The 13,973-nt window shown below is 34.6% G+C and overlaps 5 protein-coding genes across 5 annotated transcripts; 2 read left to right on the forward strand and 3 right to left on the reverse strand.

The window, feature by feature from the left end:
- Positions 1-329: 329 nt before the first annotated feature.
- Positions 330-803, reverse strand: SAPINGB_P004164 (uncharacterized protein; the record flags this gene model as incomplete). Its single annotated transcript, XM_031998879.1, has 1 exon — positions 330-803. One exon carries the CDS (start codon positions 801-803, stop codon positions 330-332), a length of 474 nt encoding a protein of 157 aa, XP_031854770.1.
- Positions 804-1,156: 353 nt separating this feature from the next.
- Positions 1,157-1,960, reverse strand: SAPINGB_P004165 (uncharacterized protein; the record flags this gene model as incomplete). The annotated part of the gene is made up of 1 exon (XM_031998880.1): positions 1,157-1,960. One exon carries the CDS (start codon positions 1,958-1,960, stop codon positions 1,157-1,159), a length of 804 nt encoding a protein of 267 aa, XP_031854771.1.
- Positions 1,961-2,200: 240 nt separating this feature from the next.
- On the forward strand, positions 2,201-3,409 carry SAPINGB_P004166 (uncharacterized protein; the record flags this gene model as incomplete). The annotated part of the gene is made up of 1 exon (XM_031998881.1): positions 2,201-3,409. One exon carries the CDS (start codon positions 2,201-2,203, stop codon positions 3,407-3,409), a length of 1,209 nt encoding a protein of 402 aa, XP_031854772.1.
- A 2,775-nt stretch (positions 3,410-6,184) lies between these two features.
- On the reverse strand, positions 6,185-6,553 carry SAPINGB_P004167 (uncharacterized protein; the record flags this gene model as incomplete). Its single annotated transcript, XM_031998882.1, has 3 exons — positions 6,185-6,333; positions 6,393-6,476; positions 6,535-6,553. The coding sequence occupies 3 exons, from the start codon at positions 6,551-6,553 to the stop codon at positions 6,185-6,187; spliced, it is 252 nt and encodes an 83-aa protein (XP_031854773.1).
- Positions 6,554-13,271: 6,718 nt separating this feature from the next.
- On the forward strand, positions 13,272-13,783 carry SAPINGB_P004168 (uncharacterized protein; the record flags this gene model as incomplete). Its single annotated transcript, XM_031998883.1, has 3 exons — positions 13,272-13,290; positions 13,492-13,575; positions 13,635-13,783. 3 exons carry the CDS (start codon positions 13,272-13,274, stop codon positions 13,781-13,783), a joined length of 252 nt encoding a protein of 83 aa, XP_031854774.1.
- Positions 13,784-13,973: the final 190 nt, after the last annotated feature.

Genomic DNA, 13,973 nt, shown 5'->3' on the forward strand with positions numbered 1-13,973 from the left:
ACACTTGAAGGAAAGGATTTTTTTTTTATAGACAAGAAAAAAAAAATTTCAAATTTTATAGGGATGGACTATATACAGACAGATAAATCACAACAAATAATACAACATAAAAAAAAGGGCTTCATTAAAAAACATAAAAAAAAAAAGATTTTTGGAGGTAGAGGATGGATGATTGGAGGTAGAGGTATTCTAGAAGTGATCTAGAAATAATCTAGAAGTAATCTAGGAGTTACCTAGATGCGATCCAAGTGCAATCTAAATGGGTTCATGATGGAGAGATAGAGAGAGAAGAAAATGAGATAAAATAATAATAAAAAGGAAACCCCCGATTACGCCGCCGGCAGAGGAGTCTCAGGAATCTCTGGAGCAATAGGCATGCTCTGGGGGGCCATGATGCGTTGGAAGGCAATACCGACACCTTCAAAGACGGCCAGGACACATGCACAAGTGATTGCACCGTTACGAGTAGCTTTCCAGCCACCACGAATGGCAAGGGCACCACCAGTAAAGAATCCTGCAATGATAGCATTAAATGGGTCCTCAGTTCTACGGACAGCCTTGACAGCACAATCAAAAGTGGAGAAAATACCACCCCAAACACCAAAGTTGCCGCCAACAGTTGGGGCACGTAGTTTGATTGCAGAAATTGCACCAGCGCGTCGTTCGCCATAGGGAGAATTGCGGAAACCTTTAATACCGTGCCAGACAGCGCCACCCATGACGCCCATTGAGAAGGCGCCACCAAAGTCGTTAAGAATGACGATTGGGCAAGGGTCTCTAGAAGTGTCAGCAATTGTTGCCATTTTGTGATGAGTTTTAAAGGGGTGGTGGTGGTGGTGGTGGTGGTGGTGGTGGTGACGGGTGGCGGGTGTTTGTTTATTTGTTTGTTGGTTGGTTGTGAAAGGTTGAGAGATAAAAAAAAAAAAAAAAAAAAAAAAAAAAAAGTTCCTTTAAGCTTCTGTTGAGGTGGGGGAAAATAAAAAAAAATTAAAAAAAAAAATTTTTTTATTTAATTTTTTTTTTTTAATTTTTTTTTTTAATTTTTTTGGTGGCAGTGCGTAGTTTTTTTTTTAATTATTTTAATTATTTTAATTATTTTAATTATTTTAATTATTTTAATTATTTTAATTATTTATATAAAACCCTAACCCACACATTAGAAAAATAGCCGCACAGCAGCAAACGCCACGTTAATGGCAACTCCGCCAAGTACCGACCGACCTGTTCGACGAGACGCCAAACTCGGTTCTTTTAATAAAAATAATGCAAAAACTCCAAGAAACATTCCTGCAAGTAAACCAACTAAATCATCAAGATAATCTCCACGAGCAGGAACAGGAGCAGCAGAATCAAGCCATCGTTCTTCTAATTGTGCAAGATCAGATGATGGTCCTGAAAGCTCCGGAGCTGCACCACCTGCAGCTTGTAAAGCTTGACGATCAGCATCCCTTGCATCAGCAACATCTCCATATAACCTTGAAAATTGTTGACGTAATTGTGCAACATCTTCTTGTGAAAATCCAGCTGCTGCCAATCGGTCAAATCCTCTTGGTTCTTCTGTTGTAGATGTAGTCTCTCGTTGTTGTTGTTGTTGCTGTTGCTGTTGCTGTTGCTGTTGTTGCTGTTGCTGTTGCTGTTCCATACTTTCACGTTCCAAATCTTCTGGTGAAAGAATATCTCCAACAGCACAATGAATATAAACTCTTGGAGGAGCTCCGACCCGCGGAACAAGTGAAGCAAAATTATCTAATACACGTCCATTTGCAATTAATCGTAACCGACGGTTAGTTAAAATACCTCCTCCCTTTTCTCTAATTGTAGCCCTAAGCCAAGGTACTGTTGCAGCTGAAATATCTGGAACATCTACAGTTAAATCTGGGACTTTTGGTGTACTAAATTTGACTATAATAGTAGTAGTAGTAGTAGTTGATGTTGATGTTGATGATGATGGTAATGACATTTTTTTTTAATTGCTTTTGAGTTACTCATATAATAAAAAAAAGAAAAAAAATCCCCCCCCAAAAAAAAAAAAAAAACCTCCTTTCCTTTCCTAACACGTTTTTTTTTTTATATTTAAATTGCCAACTTGTACATTCCAACCATTATACATCAACAACAACAACAACAACAATCCTTTTAAAACTTCTTTTAAACTTCTTTCAAACTTCTCTCAAATAATATCAAATCCTTAATAAAAAAAATGCCCTCTAAAGCTCTCATTCTCGTCGGTGGTGGAACCCGTGGTACCAGATTCCGCCCCCTTTCCCTTGACATCCCTAAAGTCCTCTTCCCAGTCGCTGGCAAACCTATTGTGTCCCATGCAATCGACGCCATTGCTGGTATCGATTCTATTAAAGAAATTCTTCTCATTGGTTTCTATGATGACGCAGTTTTTAAGGATTTCATTGCCGATTCCCAAAAACAATACCCTGGTATCTCTATCAAGTATCTCCGTGAATACAAAGCCATGGGCACCGCAGGTGGCCTTTACCACTTCCGTGATGAAATCCTTAAGGGTAATCCCTCAAAGTTTTTCGTCATCCATGCAGATGTTTGCTGCTCTTTCCCCCTTAAAGAAATTGACACTCTTTACCTCGAAAAACAGGCAAAGGCTGTCATTCTAGGAACTCGCGTCCACAAGGATGAGGCTCGCAATTATGGTTGCATTGTGGCCGAACCCAAAACTGGCCGTGTTCTTCATTATGTGGAAAAACCAGAGTCTAAAGTCTCAAACCTCATCAATGCTGGTGTCTACCTCTTTGATAAAACTATTTTCGACACCATTGCAGAGGCTAAAACTGCTCGTGATGAAGCTAGTGCATCTCGTTTCGGTGATGACGACCAAGACGTTCTTCGTCTCGAACAAGACGTTCTTGTGCGTCTCCCTCAAACTGGCTCCTTCTATGTTTATGAAACTAAAGACTTTTGGCTCCAAATTAAAACTGCAGGCTCCGCCGTCCCTGCAAACTCCCTCTACCTCCAAAAACTCTTCCAAGCTAACCCCTCAGCCCCTGGTCTCCGTGCCCCCTCTGCTACTATCGTCCCCCCTGTATTTGTAGACCCCTCGGCTCAAGTCGACGACTCTGCTAAACTGGGTCCTAACGTCTCCATTGGCCCCAATGCCAAGATCGGCGCTGGTGCTCGTGTTCGTGACTCTATTGTTCTCGGCGGCGTCGAGCTCAAGCACGACTCTGTGGTTCTCAACTCCATTGTTTCATCCGACTCGAAAGTTGGCGCATGGGCCCGTGTCGAGGGTACTGGCCATCATACTCCTGCATCTGGCGCTCCCGATGGTGTCACCATTCTTGCGTCCAATGTTTCTGTGGCCGATGAAGTCCATGTCCAAAACGTCCTTGTGTTACCCCACAAGGAAATCAAGACTGACGTCAAGAACGAGGTCATTATGTAAAGTGTATTAGTAGTTTTTTTTATCAATTAATTTAATGAAAATAAAATAAAATAAAATAAAAAAATAAATAAATAAAAAATATTTAAGTTGATTTATGGTAAATTTACTTTTTCTTATCTTGAATTGAAATATTATTTATTGCTGGATATTTGTGGGGTGGGAAGTTCAAACTCTGCTGGCCCATAATTTCTAAAACTAACTCAACCTGGACTTCTATCAAAATATTTTTTATTTTTCTTTTTTTATGGGCAAAACATGCTGTTTGAGAAAAAGACGTATAAAAAAAAATATTGAAAAAATCTTGAAACTCTCTGTGAAAAGTGTTTTATGAAAACTATAATTATAGTGAAATAAACTGAGTTTTGCTAAATTCCATTAAAAGAAATTCCACGCAAGAGCTTATTAATTGGTCAAAATATTAGAGATATATATATCAAGTTATAGTCACAAACTGGCAACACAGGGAAAACGTTGTTTAAAAAAGAAAATATTAGTTACTAGAACCTCAACATACAACTCCAAGTTTATAAATATTGTTTCTGAACCTTTAGCCAGAAATAGAAGGAGGTTATATTGATTGATTCAAAAGCTTTAACGCGTCCAGTATTAATAAAAGATTAAGGTACTACATTATTGCAAATCATCACCAACAAAGGAACTCTCCACTAGATGGTTGTAACAGATTGCCTTCAATGCTTCAATTCAGCTCATGTCTGTTACAAGTTCAAATTAATTTCCAAAGAATTTCAATGTCCCCAGCATCATGTTAAATGATTTAAAACCTAGCAAACAAATTAAAATCTTATTCACAGCTTTGGAGAATTTAAGCTAGTCAAGGTAGGGAATATAAAGCATAAAAAAAATATACAAAATGCTAAAGCTACGCAAGATTACTAAAACATAATGAAAGCTGTATAAACTAATGAAGCATAAAATGAATCATTCATAGTCGACGTGGTACGTCTCAATAACCGTGAGGTGGTCAATATATTGCATATATATGCAGGGTCAAGGTCGGCACTCCTTGTTTATTCTGAGGCCAAACATCAAAACATTGAATAACTGAAAATACAATAGGTCGATTCACCACAACACAATATAATCGGCAATGAGGCTGAATCACACTTTCATCAATGGTAAACGTGGTTCCTCTGGTAATCCAAGAGGTGGTCAATAAGCAGGATCAAGGTCGGCACTCCTTGATTAATCTGCGACCAACCATCAAAAATTGAATAACAGAAAGCACAATAGGTCGATATAATGGTGTTGTAAATTGTAGTGAGGTATGAATGTGAGTATGTGAGTGTGTATGTGCATGTGTGTGTGTGTGTGGACGTAGGGTAGTTGAAGTGGAAGTAGAAGTGGTACATACAGGTTGTCACAAACGATATTCACCTGTTCCACTAGTTTATTTAAGATGTGACCACAATGTTGTATGCATGATCATTAACTATACACAGATAAAGTCCCTTTGATTGAGGTTTCGGTAAAGAAGCCGTTTGTGGAGAACCATGACTGTATCATTGAGGTTGGGTGAATCGTGTCAATGTCTAAACGAGAGTTAATTCAATGAGCTAAGCATTGCGTAAAGTGGAATAAGTACACTTACCAAAATACGACAGCAACAATAACAAAATCAATGATGGAGAAGAATGACAGTTTAGCCTTGAGGTTGAGCGAATCATATATTTGTCTGGTAAAGGGTTAGATCAATGACCTAAGTATTGGGTGCATTGGAATAAGTAGACTTACCAAAAGACAATTGCAGCATGTTGAAAGTAATAATATTAAAGAACACAAGGATGATAGTGAATATTAATATCGTATGGTATGGTAAATAATAGATCATAATTGATAATAGTGATAATAGTGATAATAGTGATAATAGTGATAATAGTGATTCATGGTTGGCAGTAGTGGTTTACGGTTGGTAATAGTGAAAAATAGTTGATAGTCATATAAGGTGATAAAGTTGTAAAGGTAAAGATTAAAAAAATAAAAAAAATAAATAAATAAAAGAATAAAAAATTGCCGAAAAGAATGAATGATAATTGAAAATAGATAAAAAAAATCAAAAAGGCATGAGGACAGCCTTTTATTTATAACTCCATAGCTCTTTATTATTTTAAAATTTGACTTCTTCATATTGGAATTTCTCAACCAAATAACATCATTATGAGAGAATCAATAGCGAGGGGCAAGGACGATACTCTTCAATTAATGTACCACCAACCATCAAAACATTGAATAAATGAAATCATAATGGGTCGATGTACCACAACACAAAATAATCGGCAATGAGGCTGAATCATACTTTCATCAATGGTAAACGTGGTTCCTCTGGTAATCCAAGAGGTGGTCAATATGCAGGATCAAGGTCGGCACTCCTTGATTAATCTGCGACCAACCATCAAACATTGAGTAACAGAAAGCACAATGGGTCGATTCACCACAACATAATCGACAAAGAAGCTGCATCACACTTTCATCAATGGTAAACGTGGTTCCTCTGGTAATCCAAGAGGTGGTCAATAAGCAGGGTAAAGGTCGGCACTCCTTGATTAATCTGCGACCAACCATCAAACATTGAATAACGGAAAGCACAATAGGTCGATATAATGGTGTTGGAAATTGTAGTGAGGTATGAATGTGAGTGTGTGTGAGTGTGTGTGAGTGTGTGTGAGTGTGTGTGAGTGTGTGTGAGTGTGTGTGAGTGTGTGGGAGTTGTTTGCAGAAGCAGTTGCCGGTTGTTACAAACGATCTTCATAAGTTCCTTTAGTTTATCCAACATGTGTCTGCGATAATGAATGCATGATCATTAACGATGGATGTATAGAGTTGTTTTGATTGAGGAGCCGATAAATGAACCTTTTGTGGAGAACCATGACTGTATAGCTTTGGAGTTGAGAGAATTGCATGATTGTCTAAAAGAGAGTTAGTTCAATGAGCTAAGTTTTGGGGGTATTGGAATGAGTAGACTTACCAAAACACGACTGCAACAATAACAAAATCAATGATGGCAAAGGATGACGGTAGAGCTTTGGAGTTGAGAGAATTGCATGATTGTCTAAAGAGAGTTAGTTCAATGACCTAAATATTGGGTACATTTGAATAAGTAGACTTACTAAAAGACGATTGCAGCATGTTGAAAGTAATAATTTTAAAGCAAACAAGGATAGTGAGTATGAATATCGTATGATATGGTAAATAATAGATTATAATTGATAATAGTGATAATAGTGATTCATGGTTGGCAGTAGTGGTTTATGGTTGGTAATAGTAAATATTAGTAGTTGATAGTCGTAGAAGGTGATATAGTTGTAAAGGTAAAGATTAAAAAAAATAAAAGAAAAAAAATAAAAATAAAAATAAAAGAATAAAAAAAAATTGCTGAAAAGAATGAGTGGTAATTGAAAATAGATAAAAAATCAAAAAGGGAGGAGAACGGCGTTTTATTTATAACTCCATAGCTCTTTATTATTTTAAAATTTGACTTCTTCATATTGGAATTTCTCAACCGAATAACATAATTATGAGAGAATCAATAGCGAGGGGCAAGGACGATACTCTTCAATTAATGTACCACCAACCATCAAAACATTGAATAAATGAAATCATAATGGGTCGATGTACCACAACACAAAATAATCGGCAATGAGGCTGAATCATACTTTCATCAATGGTAAACGTGGTTCCTCTGGTAATCCAAGAGGTGGTCAATAAGCAGGGTCAAGGTCGGCACTCCTTGATTAATCTGCGACCAACCATCAAACATTGAACAACTGAAAGCATAATGGGTTGATATAATGGTGTTGTAAGTGGTAGTTAGGTAGTGGATGTGAGGTAGTGGTAGTAAGGTAGTGGTAGTAAGGTAGTAGTAGTGTAGTAAGTGGTACGTGAAGTGGTACGTGAAGTAGCAGTTGAAATCGTCGATGTAGTTGAAGTCGTTACGTCTGAATAACCGTAATGATAAGTCCCTTGAATTTACCTTGGATGAGATGTCAGGTTTGGGACATTCAGTGATATAGTCATATTGATTATCTCGATTACAAAGGAACCTATGATAATTAATGTTGAAGATTTAGCATTGACCTCGAGCCGATCGTATATTTTTTCTAGTAGAGAGTTAGATTAGGAACCTAAATATTAGATGCGTTCGTATATGAAAACTTACAAAAAGTAGGCTTTAATAATAAAGGAATTAATGATGGCTTGATATGATTATATGCTTCCGAGGTTATGTTTAGAGGGTCTATTAGAATGTTAGATCAACAACTTGGGCATTGGGCGCAATGACATAAGAAGACTTACCAATAGATAACTGTAACATGTTTAAAGGGATAATAGTAAAAAAAAATTGAGGGGGATTGGTTATGGATAGTAGGGTATGGGGAATAGTTGATCATAGTTGATCATAGTTGATAGTAGTGGATAGTAGTGGATAGTAGTGGATAGTAGTGGATAGTAGTGGATAGTAGTTGATAGTGGTTGATAGTAGTTGATAGTGGTTGATAGTAGTTGATAGTGGTTGATAGTAGTTGATAGTAGTAGATGGTAGTAGATGGTAGTAGATGGTAGTAGATGGTAGTAGATGGTAGTTGATAGTAGTAGATGGTAGTAGATGGTAGTAGATGGTAGTAGATGGTAGTTGATAGTAGTAGATGGTAGTAGATGGTAGTAGATGGTAGTAGATGGTAGTAGATGGTAGTTAATAGTAGTAAATGGTACTGGATGATATTTCTAGAGGTAAAAAATAAAAATGAATAATAAAATTTGAGAAAAGTGAATGGTAAAAGAAAAGAAATAAAAATCAAAAAGACGGGGAAAATCACTTTTATTTATACCTCCTTACAAATATCTTCAATAACAATAAAACTTCTTTTTATGGAAATTTTTTAATAAAATAAAAACCAATATATCATTGATCCTGTTGTGGATTTTTTTAACTATCCATTTTTTTTCACATGCTAAGATAAGTTTCTTAGAAAGCCAGCCTAGTATTATAAAGGTTCATACTCCTCATAGAAGTATAAACTAGAAGCCATACAGACATTCAACAATTTGGGGTATTGGATATAAGTTTTGAAAATATAAAATAAACAATAAATTTTAGAACGAAAAAAAAACATAACAGATTTGATTTCGAGCAAGCTTAAATGCAAATTGTAAAAGGGAATCATGGACAAGTATTTGTAGGTGGTTAATCTAGGTTCGTGATGAGGATCAAAATAAGGATTAGGAATAGGGCTGTGGTAGGGCTGTGGTTGTAGTTAAATTTTAATATGACCACTAAAAATCCTGTCTCCCAAAGTTTTTTTCTTATTTTTTTTTTCTTTCGTTAAATCACTATATTTTCAATCTTTAATTTATCCTTTAAAGGAATTATATATAAATTTATATATAATTTATATATAATTTATATTCATCAATTCAGTAACCTTTTTTTGGTTTGTTTTCACTTTAATTCTAGAGCAATATTTACCGTTTCCATGGTTATGGCCTTCAATGATATTCTTTTAATCGTTCTTTGTCTCTTTCACCACCAGTTCTTTCGATCTGCCTCTTACGGCTATTCCTGAAGATTAGCCCTGATTCAAGGATTCGATCAACTGGGAGAACCAAATTTTATCCTCTCAAAACTATTGGATCTATTTCCACTTTCATTCTGTGTCTTCTCTTTTGGAGATGAAACTTGCAATTTTCTGAGTTTAATTATACTGAATAAAGAGTCGACCATTCTGTTTACCGTAGTACCCTGGATCCTTAGTTGAAGTTTAAACTCTCGTAATACTAAATTGGAAGGGAGGTTATAGGGGTAACCTCCCCAGCATTATTGTTCTTGGTTACACCCTTTTTTTTCGTTGCGCCAAGCTGTCTTTGCCTAACAGTTATACCTCTACTTTATGCCTATTCAGATCTCTTGATAAAACAATAGATTTTTATATCCAACTCTTAACCTACATGGCTTATTTTTGGGCTTTTGTCGATTCAAATGTTAAAGTCAACTCAAAAGTAGATTGTTAAAACGGATAGCTATATAGTAGAAATAAAATCGCTAGCGCCGATGTTGATGTTATGTATTTCTATAACACTTGAAAGAAAACTCACAGCAAAGAGGAAAACTTTTTAACATTATGGTATTTGTGAAGCTTGTTTTGAGTAGTGCAATAAATATATGTCTTGTTATATCATTAGGTCTTAAATTATTCAATAAGACTGCATACTCGCTTCTACGAATCAAAAAAAAATTAATGTCTTGAAATCACTGCCTCTAGCAATAGATATTTATACTATAGAAAGTGATTTTAAGTAGGATATTCTAGATAGTCCAAATTTTTAACTGATAAGTTACTTCATCATGATGAAGTTGACTCAGCATTTACTGATACCCGAGATTCAAAAGTACCAGGACATAATAAAATTATTGGCAAAGTTTAAAAGTTATCTTGGTAAGATATCACCAAATAAATAATTCCAAGATTCTTTTAACTTGTGTGAATTTTGCATATTCCTGAACATTTTCGAGGTATGGTATTATTGCAGTCACAAATAAACTACAAAAAATTACAGTTAATAGGAAAAAGACTACTAACCAATTTCTTTGCTTAACATTTCCTCTTAAATATACAAAAAGTAGGAGCCAATGACTTTTTAAAATTTTTCCATAGAAAGAACATTGAGGAAACTTAGGATATATTTTTACTGGGACTGTTTTTAATACTGTGCAAAGAATTAAAATATATTTTAATATGTCCAAAATAAAAAAATTCTGATTATGCTTCCATAACTGTTATCAGAAATAATTAGGCTCTTCAATTGAAACATCTGAAACTATAATTGATCTCATATAATAAATGTATAAGTGTTTAAGTAAAAGGTAAGTCGGTATGTGGATAGACAGAAGTAAATCTTTAGTTCAAAAAATATATACTAAAATTCCCCCACACCTTACAGTTTCGCCGTTAATTTTACAAAATATATACTTCGTACCAATATTTTCATGAATCATCAAATTATAGAAGGAACATGCTGAAACTGATCTAAATAAAAAAACAATCCAAATCGATTTGATGGTACATTTATAATTTAATTTAAATTTTCTACATTATCAAAAAACCGGAATAGGACTTTGATGAGATTTTGAGTACCACTGTTCAGTTTGATGTGGGTCATAAACAATTTTGGTTAATGGTTACAAAAGTTTGGAATTGAAAAGGAAAGCTACAACCGCAAGTGGAGCAAGTTGGAAACAGTTATTTTGTTGGTTCTCATTGAAAAAAATTTTAAGTTAAAAAACATTTATGCACTTTCATGCTAAGAATCTTTTGCTGGAAGATGATAGAAACCGATTGAGGAGGATATCTTTTGTGATAGATATATCGGCTCTCTAAAACTAATCGGAGTAACTTTCAAGAAATTTAAAGTCTAAATATCACTAAAAGGAATTACAAAATCAATTAATAGGATGGTGTAGAGTTTATATTGTAGAACTCATAGTTCTTATGAGCTGCAATTAAGCCATATTTGGGGAAGTTGTCAATGTAAACCTCGATGCCAAAAGAGAAAAATTCGGAAAATAGAGAGGTATAACAGAGCGAGAAAATAAAGTATTAAGACTGTTAATGGAATTATATTTAAAACGGTAATAAAGATCAAAATCAATTAATATCAATGAAAAAAAAATCAGAATAAAAAAATATAGAGATTTAACAAAAGAAAAAAAATAAAAAAAAACTTTGGGAGACAGGATTTTTAGTGGTCATATTAAAATTTAACTACAACCACAGCCCTACCACAGCCCTATTCCTAATCCTTATTTTGATCCTCATCACGAACCTAGATTAACCACCTGCAAATACTTGTCCATGATTCCCTTTTACAATTTGCATTTAAGCTTGCTCGAAATCAAATCTGTTATGTTTTTTTTTCGTTCTAAAATTTATTGTTTATTTTATATTTTCAAAACTTATATCCAATACCCCAAATTGTTGAATGTCTGTATGGCTTCTAGTTTATACTTCTATGAGGAGTATGAACCTTTATAATACTAGGCTGGCTTTCTAAGAAACTTATCTTAGCATGTGAAAAAAAATGGATAGTTAAAAAAATCCACAACAGGATCAATGATATATTGGTTTTTATTTTATTAAAAAATTTCCATAAAAAGAAGTTTTATTGTTATTGAAGATATTTGTAAGGAGGTATAAATAAAAGTGATTTTCCCCGTCTTTTTGATTTTTATTTCTTTTCTTTTACCATTCACTTTTCTCAAATTTTATTATTCATTTTTATTTTTTACCTCTAGAAATATCATCCAGTATCATTTACTACTATTAACTACCATCTACTACCATCTACTACCATCTACTACTATCAACTACCATCTACTACCATCTACTACCATCTACTACCATCTAATACAATCTACTACTATCAACTACTATCAACTACTATCAACTACTATCAACTATGATCAACAACTATTTGCCACACCACACTATTCACAAACACTCTCCCTCACATTTCTTCACTATTATCCCTTTATACATAATAGTCGTCTATTGGTAAGTCTTCTTATGTCAATGCACCCAATGCACCCAATGCACCCAATGCCCAAGTTATTGATCTAACATTCTAATAGACCCCCTAAACATAACCTCGGAAGCATATAATCATATCAAGCCATCATTAATTCCTTTATTATTAAAGCCTACTTTTTGTAAGTTTTCATATACGAACGCATCTAATATTTAGGTTCCTAATCTAACTCTCTACTAGAAAAAATATACGATCGGCTCGAGGTCAATGCTAAATCTTCAACATTAATTATCATAGGTTCCTTTGTAATCGAGATAATCAATATGACTATATCACTGAATGTCCCAAACCTGACATCTCATCCAAGGTAAATTCAAGGGATTTATCATTACGGTTATTCAGACGTGACGACTTCAACTACATCGACGATTTCAACTGTTACTTCACGTACCACTTCACGTACCACTTACTACACTACCACTACCTTACTACCACTACCTTACTACCACTACCTTACTACCACTACCTAACTACCACTTACAACACCATTATGCTTTCAGTTATTCAATGTTTGATGGTTGGTCGCAGATTAATCAAGGAGTGCCGACCTTGATCCTGCATATTGACCACCTCTTGGATTACCAGAGGAACCACGTTTACCATTGATGAAAGTATGATTCAGCCTCATTGCCGATTATTTTGTGTTGTGGTACATCGACCCATTATGATTTCATTTATTCAATGTTTTGATGGTTGGTGGTACATTAATTGAAGAGTATCGTCCTTGCCCCTCGCTATTGATTCTCTCATAATTATGTTATTTGGTTGAGAAATTCCAATATAAAGAAGTCAAATTTTAAAATAATAAAGAGCTATGGAGTTATAAATAAAAGGCTGTCCTCATGCCTTTTTGATTTTTTTTTATCTATTTTCAATTATCATTCATTCTTTTCGGCAATTTTTTATTCTTTTATTTATTTATTTTTTTTTTATTTTTTTAATCTTTACCCTATAACTATATCACCTTCTACGACTATCAACTATTATTTACTATTACCAACCGTAAACCACTACTGCCAACCATGAATCACTATTATCACTATTATCACTATTATCACTATTATCACTATTATCACTATTATCACTATTATCACTATTATCACTATTATCACTATTATCACTATTATCACTATTATCACTATTATCACTATTATCACTATTATCACTATTATCACTATTATCAATTATGATCTATTAATTACCATATCATACGATATTCATACTCACTAGCATCCTTGTTTGCTTTAAAATTATTACTTTCAACATGCTGCAATCGTCTTTTAGTAAGTCTACTTATTCCAATGCACCCAATACTTAGGTCATTGATCTAACCCTTTACCAGACAAATATATGATTTGCTCAACCTCAAGACTAAACTATCATTCTTTGCCATCATTGATTTTGTTATTGTTGCAGTCATCATTTGGTAAGCCTACTTATTCAAATGTACCCAATATTTAGGTCATTGAACTAACTCTCTTTAGACAATCATGCAATTCTCTCAACTCCAAAGCTCTACCGTCATCCTTTGCCATCATTGATTTTGTTATTGTTGCAGTCGTGTTTTGGTAAGTCTACTCATTCCAATACCCCCAAAACTTAGCTCATTGAACTAACTCTCTTTTAGACAATCATGCAATTCTCTCAACTCCAAAGCTATACAGTCATGGTTCTCCACAAAAGGTTCATTTATCGGCTCCTCAATCAAAACAACTCTATACATCCATCGTTAATGATCATGCATTCATTATCGCAGACACATGTTGGATAAACTAAAGGAACTTATGAAGATCGTTTGTAACAACCGGCAACTGCTTCTGCAAGCAACTACCACACTCACATTCATACCATTACCTCACTACAATTTACAACACCATTATATCGACCTATTGTGCTTTCCGTTACTCAATGTTCGATGGTTGGTCGCAGATTAATCAAGGAGTGCCGACCTTTACCCTGCATATTG

The sequence above is a fragment of the Magnusiomyces paraingens genome (genome assembly GCF_902498895.1).
Source record: "Magnusiomyces paraingens strain CBS 517.90 genome assembly, contig: contig3, whole genome shotgun sequence".
In the NCBI taxonomy this organism is placed as follows: Eukaryota; Fungi; Ascomycota; class Dipodascomycetes; order Dipodascales; family Dipodascaceae; genus Magnusiomyces; species Magnusiomyces paraingens.